At 39.0% G+C, this 23,697-nt stretch overlaps 2 protein-coding genes and 1 pseudogene across 10 annotated transcripts in view; 1 reads left to right on the plus strand and 2 right to left on the minus strand.

Annotated features, from left to right (window-relative positions):
- DYRK4 (dual specificity tyrosine phosphorylation regulated kinase 4) overlaps positions 1–13,342 on the plus strand; it is a 51,791-nt gene extending 38,449 nt beyond the window's left edge. For 3 of the 8 annotated variants that reach the window (XM_034935206.2, XM_034935207.2, XM_055095278.1), the window contains 5 exons: positions 4,377–4,549; positions 6,798–6,858; positions 9,630–9,759; positions 12,022–12,197; positions 12,979–13,342. In XM_034935206.2, coding sequence (XP_034791097.2) covers positions 4,377–4,549; positions 6,798–6,858; positions 9,630–9,759; positions 12,022–12,197; positions 12,979–13,220 — 782 coding nt within the window. In that variant the 3' untranslated portion in view covers positions 13,221–13,342. The remainder of the gene's footprint in view (positions 1–4,376; positions 4,550–6,797; positions 6,859–9,629; positions 9,760–12,021; positions 12,198–12,978) is intronic. The other 5 variants (XM_055095273.1, XM_055095276.1, XM_055095274.1 and 2 more) reach the window with 3 other exon arrangements.
- On the minus strand, positions 1,306–3,118 carry LOC103786381 (coiled-coil domain-containing protein 181-like; annotated as a pseudogene).
- AKAP3 (A-kinase anchoring protein 3) overlaps positions 13,303–23,697 on the minus strand; it is a 33,552-nt gene continuing 23,157 nt past the window's right edge. For both annotated transcript variants that reach the window (XM_008973757.5, XM_055095271.2), the window contains exon 6: positions 13,303–15,294. In XM_008973757.5, the coding sequence (XP_008972005.3) occupies positions 15,139–15,294 (156 nt within the window). In that variant the 3' untranslated portion in view covers positions 13,303–15,138. The remainder of the gene's footprint in view (positions 15,295–23,697) is intronic.

Genomic DNA, 23,697 nt, shown 5'->3' on the forward strand with positions numbered 1-23,697 from the left:
TGGGACCAGCTTTTAAGGTGGCAAGGGCTGTCAGAGGAAGCTTCCTGAGGCTGAAGGCAGGACTACTAGATGGATGTTTCCAAATATTTGGTGGATCAATTTCTTTTTCAGGGAAACACATTTACAAGTTTATTAATAAAGAATATAATAAAAGACACAGATGAAGAGATATACAAGGCAAAGTATTGGGAAGGGGTGTGAAGCTTCCATGCCCTCTTGGGGGCACGCCACCCTCCCAACACCATGTTTCCCATACCCTGGAAGCTCTCTGAATCCTGCAGCTTGGGGATTTTTATGAAGGCGTCATCACATAGTCATTGAAGTTATTAACTCAGTTTCTAGCCCCTTCCCCCTTCCTAGAAGAAAGGAGTTAGAACTGAAAGTTCCAAGCTTCTAATCATGGCTTAGTCTTTCTGGCAACCAGCCCCTATTCAGGAGCCCACCAAGAGTCATCTCATTAGAACAAAGAGAGTCCTATCACCTAAGAAGTTCCAAAGGATTAGGAGCTCTGTGTCAGAAGCCAGGATAAAAGGTCAATTATTAGAACAAGAGATACATGTAGAACCCCTATCACTCAAGAAATTAAAAAGGTTTTAGGAGCTCTGTTCCAAAAACTACGGGTAAAGTCCTATAACTATTTCTTATTATGTCTCACACATGCTCATATACAAGCATGTATATTATTAGTTTGAAGAAAAAAATAAGTCAATGCACCACATACAGTGTTAGCCATTCACTCTCACACATTGTTGGAGGAACTGTGAATTCATATTATCTTTTGGGAGGATACTTTTGCATCTTTAACCAAACATTTCACTCTAAACCTTCAAAAATTATAAATTCCCCTCTGAAGAACCTCTCCTACAGATTACAGATGTTCTCATAGAATGTACATCTTCACTACTGCACTGTTAACTAGCACAACATTGGAACCAACCTAAACATCTACAAATGAAGAAGGGTTTAATAAATTAACGCTGTAATACCGCGCAGCTATTTGAAAAGAAAGATTTAAATGTAATGGCCTAGACAGATGTCCATGATGAAGTAAGTGGAAAAAAAACTGAATAATGAAACTTTTGACATGTAAATGTATAAATATAAAGAAGATATAAAAGGATTTGCACCACACTGTTAAAAGTGGTTATCACTGGAGATGAGCCTGGAAGAGCTTAGGGTTGAATTTTCAACTTTTACTTTACATATATATCTTTTTTTTTAGTAAGGATATGGATGATTTTCAAAATTTTCTCTTGGATTTTCAATTTTTAAAAATTTTTTAAATTAAATAATTTGGTGTCTTTAATTTGCTAAAGATTTACATAAGATTTCCATATGTCTAGTCTTAAGTCAGACCAGTCTGTAGGGTTTGTGTGTGTGTGTGTATGTATCTTTGTCCTGTTTGAATACCAAAGTTGCATCTTGAAAAAATGAATTGATCGTTTTCTATTTTCTGTTCCTTCAAAGTCTGAACAAAATAGGAATCATTTTATTTTCACAAGGCCTCTTAGAACCTTATTGGAAAGTTATCTGCATGTTGCATCTTTCGCAAGGGTAGTTCTTGAACCACTTTTCTACTTCTTTCATAGGCTGATATCCAGACTCTCTTTTGTAATTAAGTTCAGCTTTCATATCTGTATGAACTTATTTTTCAGAAAAGTTTTACTTACTCTGCTATTCATGTCTTCAATCTGCTTTGCTTGCTGAATTCTCCTCATTTCTAAGACCTGCTCTCTTTTCTTTTGCAACCATGCTTTAAATACTATGCCATTCTCCCTCTTTTTTTCTTTCTCTTCTTCTATTTTCTGTTGCTCTTCCTCTCTTTTCAGCTTTTCTCTCTTTTGTTCTCGTTTTGTAGTTCTTTCTGTCAAGGGGAAAGACAGTATGTTGAGGTCACTGATGAGATATGTGCAGACTGTCCTGATTAGATTTCCCATTCCCTTTACTTCGATCTGAGATGGCAGCAGAGCTTGGACAAGTCTTGCGGTTGAGTGGTGGGATATAAGCCAACTTATAAGTGGAGGGATATAAGCCAACAGCTCTCCTGTTGATGAGTGAGTGACAGCATCAATCTTTGCTGCAGAATCTTCTTTCTTGATGCCACTGACACAGGAGTTGGAAGATCTGGGTAACACCTGCTGAGGGTCATTTTCTGTACTATCTGCATTATTAATGGGAGGCAAATACCCCTGACTCTTCAATGTCTTGTAAATTCAGAAGTTCAAATTTTCCATCTCTCTCTACCAGTATTGTCCTATCCTTGTTTATTTCACAGCTTCCATGAGTAAGTGACAGGAGCATATTTTCTTGTCCCAAATCATTGGAAATACATCACTGTGACAGTTTCCCAAATATATTTCTTTCATTTTCAAAATAACTTTTGTAAGTATTAGTGTCTTTTAGTGGAGGAACTTCCAGATCAACTAATTTGTCCTTGAGCTTAAATTTTCACTCCCTTTTATCATTCACGGGTTCTTGATTCTATAGAAGCTTGTTAGCTTGTACAATTTTCTCCATAATGTATCTCCTTACTTCCTCATCCTCTTCCTCCTCCAAGTCTTTCTGGCTTTCTAGTTTGGACTCCTGGAAAGAGTTTTCACTATCTGAATCTGATATGGGATCCAAAGGTTGAATACTCGGTACCGAAATGAAGTCATTTCTTCTTGGTGAGACCTCATCCTGCAAAGATTTGTCAGGATCAGAAAGCTGTTTGCTGTGTTCTATTACTGTTTCATTCTCTTTTAAGTCTTGGTTAATATTCTCTTCCTTCTCACAAGCCATCTCTATTATGCTGGCATCACGTTTTTCATTTTCATTAGTTAACCCCTCCAGGTCCTTTTCAGAGTCATCTTCGTATTCTTCACTTTCTTTTGAATCAGTCTCTTTATTTTCATTCATTTTCCTCTCTCCCACCATTAATATTTCCACTCCACACCGTCCTTCCCTTCTCTCCCTCTTTTTCCCTCCTGTCTGTGTAAAATGCGGCGGCTGCGGTCACAGAGATGGCCAGGGGAGTTCTCCTCTCCTCCGCTTTCTAAGCTCTTCACATCGAGGCAAGGGAGACCCTGGCACCTGCCTCCACAGCAGCCAGGACCACACTGCCATGGCAACAGCATGCCTCTGTGTCCTCCATCTGGGCCTCTCTGGCAGATCAATTTTTGAGGACATAAGACCTTTGTGTCTTTATGTATGAATCCTATAAGAAATTCCAGCTAAAAAGTAATGCTTCCCACAAAGAACTTGTATGTTTTCCCTTCTCAGATGTTGAAAGCTGTGTAACTTTTCAGTTTTCATTTATCTTGGCTGCCAAGATGCTCGGAACTGAATTTGTAATTATTTTATCCTTGGTTTCTAGCAGTCATTTCCCCCTGTGCATATTTTCTGACTTCTTTTTTATCTTTATTTTAACTGTGAGGCAGTGTCTAATATTGATGCTAGAACTGGACTGCCTACTCTCAAATCCCAGCTCCGTCACTTATAGCTGAGTAACCTTGACATTTTAACCTCCGTATGCCTCAGTTTTCTCTTCTTTAAATTGGAGGCAATAATACTACTTGCTTCACAGATTTAATGTAAGGGTTGAAAGGGCTTATCTATAAAAGTACTTGGAATCGTGCCTGGCACATACTAAACATAATGTAAATACCATTAAATCCATGTTCTAAAATACTCTGTGCATGTGTACTTTGCAAAGTAGCACAAACACATTTGGGAAGCAGGCAGGATATAAACATTATTTTCATTAAATCTCTATTTTGTTTTAAATCACAGAATTATGTTCTGACAATAACCAATTTAAACAACAGAAAAGTGGTTACAGAATCCCTGCCCCTCCCCAGGTAACCAGAAAGCCCAGTTATGTGGAAATAACTACCGTGTTCCATTTCTTCGACTTCAGTCTATTCATCCCCACCTGTTGAGAATTTTCTTTCTATACAATAAGTGCACATGCTATATTGAATATAGACTTTGCATGCTCCCTTTCTAACTTGATATGCCTCTTCCCTTGCCAAGTCACAAGACTCAGAAGCTGTCTACCCCAAATCAATCTGACAGTTTGAAAACTTAGTCTTATATTTGTCTTATGTTTTGTTTGTTTGTTATAAACTTGGCTCACTTAAATTCACTTTCCTACGACAATGCCCACGTTGGAGTTCGTTATCAATAAAGCAGGGACAGTCACACCTCCTTTATAATCAGGTTGCTGTGCGGATTTGCTGCTGTGATGGTGTAATGGGAGTTCTGAGTGCTGGCCAGCTGCACTTCCCTTTCACTGCCAGCGGGGGCGCAGTCTAACTGAGAAGGTGTCCTGGGGGAGAGCGTTCTGGAGAGTAAGAAGTTTGTCCCACGAGGTTTCTCTTACTTTGCCTCCGCAGTATACACGTACATCCAAAGCCGGTTCTACCGGTCCCCAGAAGTGATCCTGGGCCACCCCTACGACATGGCCATTGACATGTGGAGCCTGGGCTGCATCACGGCGGAGTTGTACACGGGCTACCCCCTGTTCCCCGGGGAGAATGAGGTGGAGCAGCTGGCCTGCATCATGGAGGTACGCGGAGGGCTGGCGGTCGGCTCCCACGGAGACCGTGGGCTTGGCCCTCAGACACTGGGCTGCACCAGACTCGCCCAGGACCATGGCCTGCATACTCTGTTGTTGTTGTTGTTGAGTATTCCCTAAAAGCAGTTTTGAAATTGTGTACTCCCTTGTACCTGTCAAGTCGACATCTAACATTTTATCATAAATTTAAATAGTTGCAGAGGATGTCATTTCCATCATATTGTACATAGTGACATTTTAAAATAAAATTACACCGCTCTTTCAAAAATATCCAAAAGAATGCAAAACCAGACGGACATGACACCCATTAAAATCTATCTGATAGTATGTGAACAGGTTCTTAAGAGTTGTGCCATGATTTTACTTTGTTCTTTTTTCCCTTTTGTTTCTACTCTTTTTTCTACTTCCTCCATGGAATTTTATTCTAATTTAATATACGTTTATGTTTAGAAACTTCTATCAATCATTATAGCTTAAAAAATTTCCTGATACCGTTAAGCTTCATGTGTAAAAATTTCTGGTAAGTTACCATTAAAATATATCTGGTGTGCAAATTTTGATAATTATTGAAAATAAAATGTGAAATCTTATTGGGCATACAGCTCTTAGAAAAATAAATAGAGCTGGGTTTTTTTTTTTTTCCTTCAAATTAATGCCTATACCCATAAGTGAATAATGCTTCTTGCTAGAATGCCCGGGCTGGGGATCAATGTGATTCCAATTGCTTGGTGGTGTAGATGTGAACCCAGTGAGGAAGCCTGTTCTAATTAATGTCGTCTAATTCGGTGACTCCTTTTGAGTTCTATGTAAGAATCAAATGGTGATCTGTCATCTAAAATTATGTTTACCAACCCGTCAGCTGACAACCCGATTAAAATGTTGAAAACAAAGAATTGGAAATTATTTGACTTCAAAATATGTGTATTGTTCAGGCATTAGTCATTCATTATGGGAAATGACAGTTTTCTGGGAAAACTATCTCCTAATAGCAAGGCTTGACCAAGACTCATGATATGATTATTAATTATATCTATTATGCTTTCACTTGAAAGCCATCTTGTTATGGAAATAAATTAGACAAAATAGAAAAATAACCTTAAAAATTTAAAATTTTACATTTTGGGATTTTCCCAGTGAACAAAGATATTTTGTGTGCAAACACCAAGCTAGCTGGCTGGCTGGCTATCTGTCTGTCTGTCTGTCTGTCTATCTATCTATCTATCTATCTATCTATCTATCTATCTATCTGTATCTATCTTTGCCAAATTTCTATTTTCCAGATCGTCTCAAAGTTACAGAGAAACACACGTAGCCTTGAGAATGACTAAACATAGATAATTTCATTTCATGATCGAAACTAATAATAAAATATTAAAATAACTTAGGTAAAAATAGCTGTGGTGGAATGAACACTGGCCTGCGAGTCATTAAACCTGGAGTCTTAGTCCTGGCTCTGTCTTTTTGACTAGTCATTTCCCGGCTCTGGACTATAAAATGAGGGGAGCAGAGAAGATGGCTTCTAAGGTTGGTAATGAATGATTTTATAAAGCATCCCCAGACCACTCCTGCTTCCAATACCAAAGAGAACGGGGCCTATGTTTCAACTTTCCTACAGCCCCAGAACTGACTCAGCTTCCTCTTGACCTCAGTGTCAAAGGGTCTGAGGAACAGAAGAGCAGGATAATGGATGGATTATGGGTGGGAACCGAGCAGCAAGGGCAGGTGACCCACACTGTAATTTCCTTATCTCTGTGTGCCCCTCTAAGTTGCAGTAGGAAAAGATGAACAAGTAGGTGCAACACTTTTCTTTTCAAGAAGGTATTTTGTCTTACAATTGTCTGATGCTAATCCGGTGATTTTCATCTTTTCTTCTCCGTTTCCAGTGCTCCATGGTGGGATATATCATTCTTTAATTCCGACATGGCAGCATGTATACTAGTTTATTTGCTTTGACAATGACATCTGGCTGCTATCAAGGGTGGTGGCCCACCCCTAGTTGGTGCTGATGTTTGTGTAGAATAACATGGCCAGTGTTGATTCTTAGGATATGAAACCAGCCTTGGATTAGGAGTTAAAAGGCCCAGGCTCCGGGTTTGCTCTGCTACTGACCTGATGTTATTACTTAATGCTTTGAATCCTTATCTGTAGAAGGCAAAGCTTGGCCAAAGTACGCTCCACCCCTCAGCCTTTGAATCTGTGCTCCCACAAAGAATGAACCAATTGAATTATCCTTATTAAGGTGCTGGGTCTGCCGCCAGCCGGCTTCATTCAGACAGCCTCCAGGAGACAGACATTCTTTGGTAAGTCCTAGTGTGTCTAATGAGGTGTCACAGGCCTTGAAGACACCTGCCATACCTTAAGGCTCATTTCATTCTTTTCCCCTGGCCACATACCAAAGGGCTGTGATTAAGAGCGTCTTTCAGAGAAGTAAAAGATAATAAGCAGGGGAATCGGATAGCATGATGGAGATGGGATGGGGGAGTCACAATGGGAACAGGGTCTTGACAGTAAAAATGCTCAGGAGGAGGAGAATAGCCAGGTCCCTGCTCAGAAGAGCTATCAGCAAATATTGCAACCTCAAAATATTGTAACTGCATCCTCTCCCGGAAGTTCTCCCCACTCTCCCAGGCAACTTGCCCTCTCACACTATGCACTGTGCAGGGAAATCAAAGAGCAGAAGCTTCATTTCAAGAATAGTGGAAAATTCCATTGCTGCATTATTGTTTCCCTTGCTAAAATTCTTCTTATCCTCCAGACCTTACTGTGCCAGGTTCATTGCCAATGGTTAAGCAAGGACTTAGTTTTGCTTTGATGTGTTGCGGCTGGTAGTTATGTACGTGTCATCTGTCTGATTGTTGGGAGTAAACTTCGTCCACAGTCCAGGCTGCCCCTCTCCTCATAATTCCCAGAATTCTGGATTTTTATGATCCTCTGCCTTTCTATTTAAGTGGTCCTATACAAGATGGAAGGATGGGTCGACAAGGTATCAACTGAGGCAGGGCTTTCAACGTACACGCACCAAAAAGATGCAGCAAATCTCATACCTAAAATCCCTTTAAAGAACCACAGGAAGCTAAGAGTCCCAGATAGAAACAGCCAGAGTGGGCTGAAGGTCAGCAAACTGGAGCAAAGCCAAATAGGAGGAAAAGGGAACTCCACAGACAGGGACTCCATGCTACCGGGAGTGACATTTCTGACCAGCCATTGTTGTCAGGTCGGTTCATGGACTCCCTCTGACCACACAATCCCAGACGTTCCTGGCCCTCCCACCTCTGATTTTCAACTGCGAGCAGCTTCTGAATGTGTATGCAAATCACACAATTTCTGTTCACAACTTGCCCCATCAGTAGGAAGGTCCAAAACACTCTCGTGGGGAGATGCTTTAGGATAAAAGGGTTTGGGTCATGCTGGTCAGTATGAACTGATTCAGCCATGTGGGGGTTATAATTTGTCTATTTCTGTACCATTTGGTAAAAAGCCACAGCCCTGAGCCCTGCTACAACTGCAGGCTCCCTGGCCTTCTCCCAGGACTCCTTAAACTCTCCATGATCCAAAAACCTAAAAGCTGAAGGCCAAGCAAGCAGAGGTGCTCTATGATCCTACTCCAGTGCCAGGGCTGTCTTCCATTCTGATTAGTTGGTTCCATGCCATTCATTCCAATGGTTAATTCTTTTAAACATCATCTGGTAATCATGGCTGGAGCTTTGGAGACCTTGCCTCTGAGCAGGGCAGTGTCCTGGTTGCCATAGAATGGTGACCACACATTAACTGAGCAATCTGGCGGTAGGCAGAGGATCTGGCTGGCTCCCCAGTATAATTTACACATGGAGCACGGGAACTGGTCTTTGGATCCCAAATATACTTTTTCTACCCACAACTTAATAATTCAGCCTTTCGGATTAGGCAGAGTCATTGTGGGAAGACATATCTTGAGCCTGTAACTCTGAACTCATGAGATAGCATCTAGGTGGGGACTAGCAGGAAGGGAACACAGAGCACCTTCGCAGGAACGTACTAAAGACATAGGCACGTCTACTTCATAGAGTTCCTTATTTCTACACCATCAGCACTAGGCTTTAGGATGGTGACAGAGTTTTGACAGCAATATCCATGTCTTCACTTCCTGTGAAAGAAGGAATGTTGCTGAGAACTGCATCTTCGTCAGTGTTTTCCAAACTCTATCCAAATGTAAGAATCATTTGGGGACTTGGCAAAAAAGCGAATTCCTATGATTCTCTTCTATAAGCTATGCTATGGGAAGATTGCGATAGGACCCAGGATTCGACGTTTTTAATGACGGCTCCTTGTGATTCTTATGACAAAATAAGTTTGGGAAACACGGTTGTCCACTTCAGTTCTTGACTGTTCCTTTCCCAGGTTTGGGCTGCCAACTGCTCCTCTGCCCCTGGCGACTCCTAGTTAATACCCCTAATTAGCAGCAAAATGGTGTTGTCTCAAGGCTGGTAAGATATTATACTTAGGTGGCCCAGGTGGCTCAGGTAGTAAGAAGGGGATGGAGGGAATGACTGATGAGGGCCAGAGTGAGAAAAAACAATTACATGATCATGACTTTAGGAGCTTTGTTATTGATAAGACTGTGAGCTTGATTCTTCTTTGGTCATTGGTAAAAAGGACAATGTAGGATGAAGTGGGAGGGCTAAGGCCGTGATCCAAAAGGAAATGCATATTTGTACAATTTCACAGGACCTTGTCACTTAAGATTTACTTTACTGTTGCTATTAATATGACTAGCATTATTATTTTATCTTGGCTAGTGTTAAATCATTTAAATTATTTCTTTGATTTGGAGAGGAGGTAGTGGGAAGGAAGTTCAGAACATACTGAATAGTAGGAAAAAATCAATTTTTAAAGTAAATTGCATTCCTTGGGTAATCTACACATGGTTATTTCAAACTGAGTGTGTGTGTGTGTGTGTTTATTGGGGTGTGGCATGAGGCGAGTGTGTAAGACACAGAGCAAAAGAGCTACAGAGGCCACTCTAAGCAGCAGCATCACGTGACCACTAAAGATTTACCCCTGAAACTAAATACAGAATGTTGTATCTCTGCAGATGCCAAAGGTTTTCCTAAAACTATAACCAACAACAGGGGGAAAAAAAGATACCCAGATTCCAAGGACCTCACGATGGTGCTGAAAACCTATGACACCAGCTTCCTGGACTTTCTCAGAAGGTGTTTGGTGTGAGTTTGTTGGGACATCTCTGCTTCTGGGTTTCCTCTTAAATGCTGTACTTTGACACACGTTTGCTGGCGAAAGTCTAAGGCTGGGAGATAGTTATAAAAGTAACAAGAAATGCTAACAATAGAGCTTTAAAGTCTACAAATTGCTTCCACATCTGTTGTTTCATCAGACATCTCTCTCTCCGTACTGTGTGGTTGTCAGGGCAGATGATTTGCTCTGTTTTGCACGTATGGAGGTTGGGGTTCAAAGAGATTAAGTGACCTGCCCTGGAATACACAGTGTATGGTAGAGTTTGTCATCTTCCTGGCCTCAAACTGCCTGGCAGTGAGATTGTTTGCCAGTCCTAAATGTCTTCTGCTCTGTGAGCTGAAGCCAACCCCCTGACTGCTTGTTGTAATGATTTGCATACACATCCAGTGTAAACTGGTTTCAGGGCCTGTCCCCCTCCCCCTAGGATTTAGTACCCAAATCCTCTTATATTAGGGAATTAGGGGGAAGGTGAGCTGTAAACCATTTATTATGTACAACTTTTTATAATCTATATGCATATTTTGAATCTTAGAAATTAGATCTGTACTTAAGTCATAGTACCCAGCACAGTGCCCAGTTGAAAAGGTGTTTAGAAAATGTTAGCTATTCTTATTATTTTATGACTATTAAAGAGGTAAATCTATCTCCACAGAGTGGCAAGTAGATTATCCATGTGATACTTGGCAAGTCGTCACTTTTGTCTGGGCCTCAGTGTTCTTTCCTATAAAATACGGTATTCCTAAGCTCCCTTCCAGTTCTATCAGGCCTATAATTTAGTATTTTTAGAAGACCATATCATTACAGTCTCTTATTCTTCCAGTTGGATGGGGTGATATTATCAAAATACTCTTCTGGCATCTGTGCTCTCTGGAATTTCAGTACTAGCTCAGAGGGTGAACCATGAGGTAGTGATGAAAGTATTCCCATCGTAGGGGGTCATGCTATTCACTCATCGGAATAATCAAGGTAGGGAAGGATCCTGTACCCCATCTTTACCCCTACCTTAACAAATGACAGAAACCAACTGCTGAGACAGATGGGTTATCCAGAAATCTCAACCATATAGAACACAGCTCAGCACCAAGGAAGGCATTATTTTCTTCTTTAGTGCAAAGGACTGATTACTCATAACTTGCAAGAGGCAGTCAGGCTGATGGGGACTGTTATCTTATATATATATATTGCTAATTAGAAAATCTTTGAGACTAAAAGTTTTGAGCCAAGTTCAATAGGCATAAATGTAAAGCCCTGTGTCTAGACTTTGTAGGCGAACTCCAAAAGTCCAGCAAAGGAGAGATGTTGTTTAACAGCAATTCATTTGACACAGAAATGAGAGTTTGAGCTGTTTTAGGATCTTAATGAGTCTAGAATGTTAATACTGCCTCCCTGCAGTTATAGAAGCTATTCCCACCATGATGGACACCAGTTAGACAACTGCTAAAATATCCTTATTTCAGAAGGTGGTCAGATGGTGAAAACCATATCATATGATCATTAGTTAGTAGCGATGTAAATATTTTCAGATGGTTGAAGGACTGAACCATAAAATTAGGATAGTTATTTTGTGTGATGGTAATGCGTTGATGAATTAGGACCTGGGTAAAAGTTACTGGGAAGCAAACCAGTTTTGGCACAATAAAAGTCAAGAACTTTTAAAGAATCAGAGTTTTTTCAGAATTGGAATAGATGGTTCTGTGAGTTAGTATCTTGTCACTGAAATTACTCAAGAATTGCAGGGTGATTCCATGATGGTAGTTCAGTCAATGTATTCTGCTACTGTATTACAAGTTTGATTGGATTATATCCAAGTCCCCTTGCAAATCTTAATATTCTAGAATTCTGTAAATCTCCTTGCAATATTTTTGAAGCCCGAATTCTGTAGTCTGGAAATTGAAATCTTTGTTTTAATATTCTTAGCTTACCAAACCCTAAATCCTATTGATTAAGCTTTTGTAAAATAATATTTCTTATAAGGAAATTTCTAGGAATGCTGGAAGACTTGGACTGTAATATATATTCCCCGGCTTGTTATACACATCTTCTAAAAAGATTATTTCCATTAGTTGTTTCCAGGTACTTTTAAGTTATATGCCATAATCTCTGTTCTATGATTATATATCTTTGAGATATCAACATAGCTTAAATAAAAATCTTTATTGGGTTTTAAAAATGTTTTAATATATTAAAAGGAAATAAAACAATAACCCATGTGGGGCTTTGTTGGGGTGCAGATGGGAACCTTCTCTTCGCATGACGCCGGACCAGGCCCTCAAGCATGCTTGGATTCATCAGTCTCGGAACCTCAAGCCACAGCCCAGGCCCCAGACCCTGAGGAAATCCAATTCCTTTTTCCCCTCTGAGACAAGGAAGGACAAGGTTCAAGGCCATCATCACTCGAGCAGAAAAGGTACAGCCTGTCAAATAACCAGTCCTAGTCCCACAGTCCAGGAATTAATATTCTAGAATTCTGTAAATCTCCTTGTGATATTTTTGAAGCCCCAGTTCTGTAGTCTGGAAATTAAAATCTTTGTTTTTAATATTCTGTTTAAGCATTTCTGAAGGATTTGCATGTCAATTTCTCTAACCTCAACCTGGGATAATTCTTGTGGCTACATCATGACTAGCCTGCCATTTCTTACCTTTGGGATTTTCCTTTTCAGGGAAATTTGGCATTAGCCTGGATCTTTTTTGCCCCTTATTAGGATTTTCCATTTTTCTCCTATAATCAATTTCCTTTCTCCTCCTCCCCTTTTCATTAACTGCGTCCACCCCTTTATGCCCTATAATTACCTTTAGAATTTCTGTCAGTGCCGGATTATGGCATTATGCAAATTTTTATATGCAATATAGCCTAGCGGTTAGGTACACGGTCACAAGAGTCAGGTTACCTGGGGGTTAAATTCTGGTTCCACCACTTATCAGGTGTGGACTTAACCTCTCTGTAGCTCAGTATCTCCATTTATGAGAATGAGAATAAAGCCTATTCTCCAGGGTCGCTGAAATGATCAGATGAATTAGTAAATGTACAGTGCTTAGAATAATGCCCGGCACACTGGAGGTGCTTTACAAATGAACTGTTTTTATATCATCACGGTCATCGTTTCCACTAAGTGATGTACAACCTAAAGGACAATTAACATATAATCCACATTTGAATCTTGTTCCCTTCTGTCTTCTCTCTCCTTTAGCAGATGAGGTCACCAAAGAGACTACAGAGAAAACAAAAGATGGCCCCACGAAGCATGTTCAGCATTCAGGTGATCAGCAGGACTGTCTCCAGCACGGACCTGACACTGTTCAGCTGCCTCAACTGGTAGAAGCTCCCAAGAAGTCAGAGGCAGCTGTCGGGGCGGAGGTGTCCATGACCTCCCCAGGACAGAGCAAAAACCTCTCCCTCAAGAACACAAACATTTTACCCCCTATTGTATGATCTTTGCTGAGGGTATGTCCTGCTCCTTTCCACCAGTGATTTGTATTAAGACAGCACTTATATTGTACAATACTTCAGACTGTTTTTTTTAAATACATAAAACTTTATTTTAAAAAACTCTATTAACATGGCCAATTGGCATGACTCCTCTTATGAGGGATGGGGGAGGATGTCCTTGTACTTAAACTCATTCCATATGCATCTGTGTGTGTACAGGGGGCGGGTAGTTTTGAACTGTCAGTGTTACAGCATCATTAATGGAACTCCAAACAAAAGAAATTTTTTTTCTTCTTGCCCATGACTGCCAACCTATGTCAGGATTTTTGTTTGAAAATGATAGAAGCTGAATTCAAAAGCAGTTTAAACAATGGAAGACACTTATTGACTTACATAATTGGGGAATCAGAAAAGGTAGATGTAGTTTCAGGCGCAGCAGGATCCAGGAATTCAAATGAGGTTGTAGGGCTCAGACTCCCTCTTCATCTTTTAGCTTTGCTTCTCACTATGGTTAACTTCATCCTGATGACAGGCCCTGCTCAGAAGTTAACCACCAACATCCAGTCAAAAAGATACAGGCTTCCTTGCCAACAGGGAGTCTCCAAAATGATTGTGACACAGAAATTGTGACTGATGCTTCTCTAGACTAGAGCAAGGGATGGAAGGTTTCCCAAAGGAAGGGAAGCTAGGTAAACAAGCAGGACATGTTCACTCATCTACCATATGCCAAATCTAAGTATGTCTTCTTACTTCCCTTTCTAATCCTCATCTACACAAATACATAATTTTTATGTGGTTGTCATAGGACAGATAGAATTTTACATGAAACTTAAGATCATAACATCAGAAACAACATAGAGTATATAAAAATAGTTTTCTTTTTTGCTTGCCATTTGGAATAACCTCCCCCCAATACAGTTTTCATTTTAATTATTGCATAATATTTTATGAAGGGGGACACCAGGTCATTGAAGCAATGGATTTGGATGTAATCTCCCAGGAAAAATCTTGAGTTAGAATAGCAGAGGGTTGAGAGAAAGTCCCAGGAAAGACAAATATATAAGGAGTTGCCAGAGTTGAGGAGGTCTTCCAAGAGACCCAGAGATACAGAAAGAAAATTAGAAGCCAATGGAGAAGTTTCTAGAAGGAAAGAGGAGTCAAGATAGAAAATTCCACAGAAAATCCAGGGTAGGAACAGAAAATATTTCTTAAGTGGGGTGATATGGACATTAAGTCAGAGCAGTGTTAGAACAGGTAACTTATCCCAGTTTCTATAGCCAGAAAGCCACAAAACCAGCAATAGAACTCAGATCCTTGGGAACATTCTTGAAACGATCATCAACCATGGATGAAGTTGGAGGTGGACACTGTTCTGCAGCTCTACAGAGAATAAGAAGCCAAGTCTTCAACATTGTAATCAGGATGATTTTGACTGAATATTCGAAAGTATCTTCTGATTTTCATGGTTATAAAAGGTTAAATGAATTCTTGATAAACTGTGGCTTATTTTAAGAGAATAGTTTAAATAAGGAAGCTGCAAATTGTGACACAGACAGGGGACAGGCTGAGTGACCTTCAGCAGGGCCTCTCAGTCCAGCTCTGTTGTACCTCTACCATTCATCTGGTTATTTTTTTCACTCCTAGGATTTCTTTACCTGACTGTCCCATTGGATCCCAAGGAAACAAAACATGTGGAGCCCTTTAATTGTAATTTTTTAATTTTACGTCCTTGCTTGCATGGACAGGAAAATCTGCAAAATCCAGTGGCTAGCACAAGATGACATGTCTTTGATGAGAGTGGTGTGAAGATAATGTTAGGGCTCTGTGAGGATATAGAGGGGGAGATGTGGAAGTGAGAAAGAAGGGCGGGGATAAGGGCCGGCCCCACTGCCAGAAGAGGGGAAAGCAGTGGGGTTGCCGATCACAGGTTCACCATCAGCCAGTCCAGCAGCTGCAGCGGTGTGACATTCCCCACCGCCTCATTCAGCTGGCGCTCCTTCTCATAGCGCAGCACTGACTGCAGAACCTCGCCCACACTGCATCCTTTGTCCACAGCAGCAGCTGAGAGCTGAAGTAGCTGTGAAAGGAAAGAAAACACCAGTGGTGAGGCACAGCATCTCATGGCAGGCCAGATGGAGCCTGCCAAGGCTAGAGCAGAGAGGCCAGGCAGACCTTGGGAAACTGCAACACAGACTTTAAAGTTTGCTGGCCTGTTTAACAGAAGGAGGTTGGTGACTTCATTCTTAGTTTAAAGAAGAGATGTTAACACCCACCTGCCCATGATCTTGCTCTCTAAGAATTCTAAGGTTCTAAGCTCACCCTAATATCATAAAAGTCTCCATCATTGTCCTAAGACCAACAGGGCAAGATGGAAAATGTCCAGTGGACAAATGTGGATGCTGCTTTCCATGCCCCATAGACCACAGAATCCTAAAATGTTAGAGCAAAAAGGCACCTCAGAGATCAATTCAACCCTCATGAAAATGTTTCCCAGAGAAGTACAGAGATTTGTCAGAATTAACTGCTAGTAATTAGCAGAACCAAAATTCATTGCAGGTATTGGAGCCTATCTTTAGCTCTTTTTCCAAGTACAAAATGAGAAAAGTTAGTTAAGCAACCATTCTAATATAAATACAACGCTGTCATTTATCTGGAATCCTAAGGGCAACAAACTCTCTCAAGTAATCAGATTTTTATTTTGTTCATTTTGCTCTTGACTTTTTACAACAAAGGGCAGGCAAATAAACACACCAAATATTGAGAGCCTCTTCAGAAAGAGAAATATCCATGTGAGAAACTGAAATAGAAGAACCAAACGGAAATTTTAGAACTAAAACTTACCTACAAAATATAAAATAAAAACCTGTCAGATGGGCTAAATAGCAGAATGTAAATGAGAGAGGAAAGTCAGTAAACTTGAAGGTAGATCAATAAAAATTATCCATGCTGAACAACATACGAAATTGATTAAACTTATTTCAAAAAACATTTAAAAAATAAACAGAGCCCAAGGACTTGAGGGCAATACCAAAAACTTTAACATTTATGTTATTAGAATACCAAAGAAGAGAAAAGCGATGATGCAAAACATATCTGAAGAAATAATAGATGAGAGTTTTCCTAATTTGCCAAAAAGTTTTAAACCTATACATTCAAAAAGCTCAGGGTACCTAAAATAAAATAAACCCAAACCCAAACCCAAAGAAATTAACTCCAAGACCTACCATAACTAAATCACTGAAAATTAAAGAAAAAGAAAAAAATCTTAAAAGCATCCAGAGAAAACCATTTATAGGGGAACTGCAAGTCAAATGACAGCCAATTTCTCATCAGAAACCATAGAGGACAGAAGAAAGTGTCACGTCTTTTAACTGCTAAGAGAAAAAAACTTGCCAAATTAGAATTCTATATCCAGCAGAAATTATAACTCAAGAATGAAAGTCAAGTAAAGACATTGTCAGATTAAATAAAACTGAGAGAATTCATTGCCAGAAAATGTGTTCTAAAAGAATTGCTAAAGGAAGTTCTTCAGAGAGAAGGACGATGATATCAGAAGGAAACTGGGAACATTAAGAATGAATGAAGAGCAACACAAACAGTAAAACTCTCAGTATAAATAGTAGGCTATCCTCTTCAGTTCTTTAAAATATATTTTAAGGGCCGGGAGCAGTGGCTCACGCCTGTAATCCCAGTACTTTGGGAGGCTGAGGCAGGAGGATCACCTGAAGTCAGGAGTTTGAGACCAGCCTGGCCAATATGGCAAAACCCCGTCTCTACTAAAAATACAAAAATAACTGGGTGTCATGGCACGTGCCTGTAATCCCAGCTACTCGAGAGGCGGAGGCAAGAGAATCGCTTGAACCCAGGAGGCGGAGGTTGCAATGAGCCGAGATCACGCCACTGCACTCCAGCCTGAGCAACAGAGTGAGATTCTGTCTCAAAAAAAAAAAAAAAAATGTTTTAAGGTTGAAAGCAAAAGTAACATTGAGGGCTTTTTCTAAGTATGTAGATTAAATACATAAAGCAACTCAACTATAAAGGGAGAAGGATAAAGGAACCTTATATGGTAGTAATATTTCTACCTTCCAGCTTAAGTGGTAAACTATTGATGCTACATGGATTCTGAGAAGTTGGTATGTACATTGTAATCCCTAGATTAACCACTAAAAAAACTACACACAAAGATATAGTCAAAAATGCAATAGATAAATTAAAATGGAATACTAAAACATGTTCAAATAGCCCAAGAGAAGGCAGCAAAGGGAAAACAGGAAGAAAAAAGAGAAGCAACAAATAATAAAATGGTAAACTTCAAACATATCCATAAATTGGGCTAAGCATAAATGATTAACATATCTAAACATCAAATGTCAGAACGGACAAAAAATATAACCCAAGTGTATGCTGCCTACCAAAAACCTCACTTCAAATATAATAAGTTAAAATTATAAGAAAGGATGTACCATGAAAATGCCAATCAAAAGAAGACTTGAATCTAACATTTATGGTCAATAGGATTTTTTAATAAAGGAGATGGATATTTCAGAGGGGCCAGATTCCCAGTGGTCTTTTCAATGAATGGTGCCAAGATAAGCTTCATATCTATATGCAAGATATTGAATTTGGACTCCTACCTCACAAAAATTAACTCAAAGTAGATCATAGACCTAAACATAAGAGCTAAAATTATCAAGCATGTAGACAAAAACAAGGAGAAAATCTTCATGGCCTTGCATAGGACAAGGTTTCTAGTTCTCAGCACTCCTGGCCTTCTGGGTTTGTTGTGGGGCTATTTTGCTCATTGCATGTTGTTTACCAGTATCCTTGGCCTCTACCTGTTTGACTCCAGTGGTAACCCCTTTCTCTGTTGTGACAGCCAAATACGTCTCCAGACATTGCCAAATGTCCCCTGGGGGGCAAAATTGCTCCTGGTTGAGAACCACTGGGTAGGCAAAAATTTGTTATGACATTAAAATCACAAGACATAAAAGTAAAACATGATAAATCGGCTGTCATCTAGTTAGACTTCATTTTGCTCTTCAAAAGACTCCATTAAATAAAAAGATAAGCCACAAACTGAGAGAAAATATTTGCAAAAACATATCAGATAAAGGACTTGTATCCAGAATACATAAAAGAGCTCTTATAATTCTAATCAAGAAGAAAACAATCCAACCAAATTATGGGTGAAAGGATTGCATAGGTATCTCACTAAAGAATATATATGAATGGCTAATGAGCACATAACGGAATAACGTGCTCAATATTTCTCATCATTTTAATGTATGTAGGCCAAATGAAATGCACAATGAGATACCACTATAATTATTACAACAAATGAAAGAATAATATTGACCAGGATGTGGAGAAACTGAAACCTGTGCAAATTACTGGTGAAAATGTAAAATGCTACAACCACTTCAGGAAATAGTTCGGCAATTTCTTAAGAAATTACACTTAACCGGTCAGGCATGGTGGCTCATGCCTGTTTTCCTGGCACTTTGGGAGGCCGAGGTGTTCAGATCACTTGAGCCCTGGAGCTTGAGACCAGCCTGGGCAACATGACAAGACCCCATCTCTAAAACAAAATACAATTAACTGGGCGTGGTGGGGGATGCCTGTAGTCCCAGCTACTCGGGAGGCTGAGGTGGGAGGATCACTTAAGCCCAGGGAGTTTGAGGCTGCAGTGACTATGATTATGCCACTGCACTCCAGCCTGGGCAAGAAAGGGAGACCCTGTCTCAAAAACAACAACAACAACAAAAAACATAAGAAAAAAGGAAAGAAAATAAATTACATTTATTGAATTACACTTATTGTAACATGCTGCATTACATTAATGCTCCTCATTATCTGCCCAAGAGAAATGAAAACATATAACCACACAGACTTGTATGTGAATGCTCATAGTCGCATTACTCATAATAGCAAAAATGGAAACCATCTAAATATCTATTAACTGATAGATGGACAAACAAAATGTAGTGTATCTACATAATGAAGTACTATTCAGCAATAAAAAGAAATAAACTACTGATACATGCTACAACACAGATGAACCACAAAAACCTTACACTAAGTGTAAAGAGCCTGATGTAAAAGACCACATACTTTATGGCTCCATTGCATAAAATGTCAAGGAAAGGCAAATTTATAATGATGGAAAGGTTAATGGTTGCCCATGGATAGGGGATGAAAACTGGGAAATGTAAACATGAATAGCCTATAAAATTCTGAGGCAGAGAAATAAAGAGTCTCCAGTCCTATCGGATATTCAAAAATATTATAGAATTACAGTAATTGAAATAGATGCTATTGGTACAAGAGTAGATGGACAATTCAATGGCACAGAATAGAAAGTTTAGAAAAAGAATAGGAAAAAAATAAGAGATTGTGGCCAGACGCGGTGGCTCACGCCTGTAATCCCAGCACTTTGGGAGGCCGAGGCAGGTGAATCATGAGGTCAGGAGTTCAAGACCAGCCTGGCCAAGATGGTGAAACCCCGTCTCTACTAAAAGTACAAAAATTACAGTGCACCTGTAATCGCAGCTACTTGGGAGGCTGAGACAGGAGAATCGCTTGAACCTGGGGGGCGGAGGTTGCAGTGAGCCACGATCGTGCCACTACACTCCAGCCTGGGTGACAGAGCGAGACTGTCTCAAAAAAAAAAAAAAAAAAAAAGAGAGATTGTAACCCTACTTCATACCTTATATAAAAATGGATTCAAAATGTATTAAAGTCTTAAATATATTTTAAAAATCATAAAAGTACAGTCATACACTGCATAATGATGTTTCAGTGAACCACAGACTGTACATATGATGGTGGTTCCATATGCTTATACTGGACCTGAAAAACTCCTATTTTCTAGTGATATCATCGTTATCGTAACAGAGCACAACACATTACTCACTTGTTTGGGGGGATGCTGCTGTAAACAAACCTACCGTGCTGCCAGTTATATAAAAGTCTAGCACACACTATTACATATAGTGGATAGTACTTCATAATGATAATAAATGACTACATTACTGATTTCTGTATCACTGTACTATACTTTTAGTATTATTTTAGTCTACTCCTTCTACTTATTAAAAAAATTAATTGTAAAACAGCCTCAGGCAGGTCCTTCAGGACAAAGGCATTGTCATCATAGGACATAATAGCTCCATGAGTGTTACTTACCCTGAAGACCTTCTAGTGGGAGAACATGCAGAGGAGGAAGGCAATGGTATTGATGATCCTGACCCTGTGTGGGCCTAGGTCGATATGTGTGTTTGTATCTTCATTTTTAATAAAAAATAAAAAATTAGATAGAAAAAAGCTTATAAAAAAGAATATAAAGAAAATATTTTTGTATAACTGTACAACGTGTCTTTTAAGCTGTTATTACAAAAGAGCCAAAAAGTTAAAAAAATTAAAACTTTGTAACATAAAAATGTTACAGTAAGCTGCTAATTTATTATTGAAGAAAAATATTTTAAAATATTTATTGTAGCCTAAATATACAGTTTTTATGAAGTCTACAGTAGTGAACAGTAATGTCCTAGGCCTTCGCATTCACTCACCACTCAGTCACTCACTCATCCAGAGCAACTTCTAGTCCTGTGAGCTCCATTCATGGTAAGTGACCTATACAGATGTACCATTTTTTATCTTTCAAACCATATTTTTACTGTACCTTTTCTATATTTAGATATGTTTAGATCCACACATACTGTGGTCTTATAATTGCTTACAGTATTCAGTACAGTAACATGCTGTATATAAGTGTGTAGCCTAGGAGCAATAGGCTATACAATATACGCTAGATATGTAGTAGGCTATACCAGCTAGGTTTGTGTAAGTACCGTCTATTATGTTCACACAATGAGTAAATCGCTTCATGACACACTTCTCAGAGCATATCCCCATGACTAAGCGATGCATGAGTGGACTAGAAAAAAACATGGGAAAGTTTTGCTAATATCATAAAGTGGAGAATGTTTTCCAAAATATAACATAAAACCCAGCAAAAATAAAAGAAAAATGTCTCATATTTGACGACATTTGTATGGCAGAAACAAACTACAACAACAACAACAAAAAAACTCCAATCAAAAGACCAATGGCAAAGGAAATATTTGTATTTAATATCATAAAGGTTGATTCCTTGTAATACATAAAACTCTTATAGATCAATAAGAAAAAGGTCTACAATGCAATAAAAAAATGGGCAGAACATAAAAAGAATACCTAGGAATACAGCTAACTAGGGAGGTGAAAATCTCTACAATGAGAATTACAAAACACTGCTTGAAGAAATCGGAAATGACACAAACAAATGGAAAAATATTCCATTCTCATGGATAGAAAGAGTCAATATTGTTAAAATGGTCATATTGCCCAAAGCAACTTAAATGTTCAATGCTATTCCTATTAAACTACCAATGAAATTCTTCATAGAACTAGAAAAAACTATTTTAAAATTCATATGGAACCAAAAAAGAGCCTGCCAACAGCCAAGGCACTCCTAGGTGAAAAGAACAAAGCTAGAGGCATCACATTACTCAACTTCAAACTATACTCCAGGACCACAGTAACCAAAACAGCATGGTACCGGTACAAAAACAGACATACAGACCAATGGAACAGAATAGAGAGCCCAAAAATAAGGCCACACAGCTACAACCATCTGATCTTTGACAAAGCTGACAAAAACAAGCAATGGGGAAGGATTCCCTAATTCAATAGGTGCTGGGATAACTGGCTAGCCATATACAGAAGATTGAAACTGGACCCCTTCCTTACACCATATACAAAAATCAACTCAAGATGGATTAAAGAGTTAAATGTAAGATTAAAAACTGTAAAAACCCTAGAAGAACACCTAGACAATACCATTCTGGACATAGGAACCGGCAAAGATTTCATGATGAATACACCAAAAGCAACTGCAACAAGAGCAATACTTGACAAATGGGATCTAATTAAATTTAAGAGCTTCTGCACATCAATAGAAACTATTAATAGAGTAAACAGACAACCTACATAATGGAAGGAAATATTTGCAAACTATGCGTCTGACAAAGGTCTAATGTTCAGCTATAAGGAACTGAAACAAATTTGCAAGAAAAAAACAACCCCTTTAAAAAGTGGGCAAAGGACACAAACAGACTCTTTGCAAAAGAAGACATATGTGTGACCAACAAGCATATAAAAACAAGCTTAATATCACTGGTCACTAGATAAACGCAAATCCAAACCATAATGAGATACCATCTCACACCAGTTAGAATGGCTATTATTAAAAGTAATGGCAAGGATGTGGAGAAAAGGCAACACTTATACACTGTTGGTGGGAGTGTAAATTAGCTCAACCATTGTCAAAAGCAGTGTGGCAATTCCTCAAAGAGCTAAAAACAGAACTACTGTTCAACCCAGCAATCCCACTACTGGGTGTATATCCAAAGGAATATAAATTGTTTTACCATAAAGACACATGCACATGGATGTTCACTGCAACACTATTCACAATAACAAAGACATGGAGATAACCTAAGTGCCCATTAATGGCAGATGGGATAAAGAAAATGTGGTACATATACACCATGGAATATTATGCAGTCATAAAAAAGAACACAGCCATTTCCTTTGCAGGAACATGGATGCCATTGGAGGCCATTGCCATTGGCAAATTAACCCAGGAACAGAAAATGAAATGCAGCATGTTATCAGAAGTGGGAGTTAAATGATGAGAACACATGGACACAAAGAGGGAACAACAGACACTTGAGGGTGAAGGGTGGGAGGAAGAAGACACTCAGAAAAAAATAACGATTGGGTCAGTACTAGGCTTAGTACCTGGGTGACAAAATAAGCCGTACAACAAACCCGTGTGACATGAGTTTACCTATATAACAAACAAGCACATATACCCCTGAACCTAAAATAAGTTAAAAAAAGAAAAATGGGCAGAAGTTATGACAAATTTATCCACAGAAGAGGAAATTCAAATGGTCTTAAATATATGCAAAGATACTCACCCTCATTCCTAATAAGACAAAAAGTAAAGCAGCTTAGCAAATTAAAAATTTTAGCATGCACTGTTGGTTAAAGTGTGAGGAAATAGTCCTCTTACACTGTTTTAATAGGTGTGTTAATTGGTACAAGCTCTATGGAAGGCAATTTGGAAACATGTATCGAATTACACAAATAATATTCTCAGTGACCTTGAAGTTCCCTTCCTAGGTGTATAGCACATGTGAATACATTTGAATCTGTGCAAAATTATGTATATTCAAGGATATTCAGTGTAGCATTGCTTACAGTGCAGAATAGTGGCAACTGAAATATCCATACAAGGGGAGGGGTTAAATATATAAAACATATATAAAACATATATGATATATGAAATGGCTTCATATATTATAAAATATATAAAGCCATTAAAAAGAATGTGGCAGCTCTATATGTTGCAAAAGAGGATATATATAATAAA

The sequence above is a fragment of the Pan paniscus genome, chromosome 10, assembly GCF_029289425.2.
Source record: "Pan paniscus chromosome 10, NHGRI_mPanPan1-v2.0_pri, whole genome shotgun sequence".
In the NCBI taxonomy this organism is placed as follows: domain Eukaryota; kingdom Metazoa; phylum Chordata; class Mammalia; order Primates; family Hominidae; genus Pan; species Pan paniscus.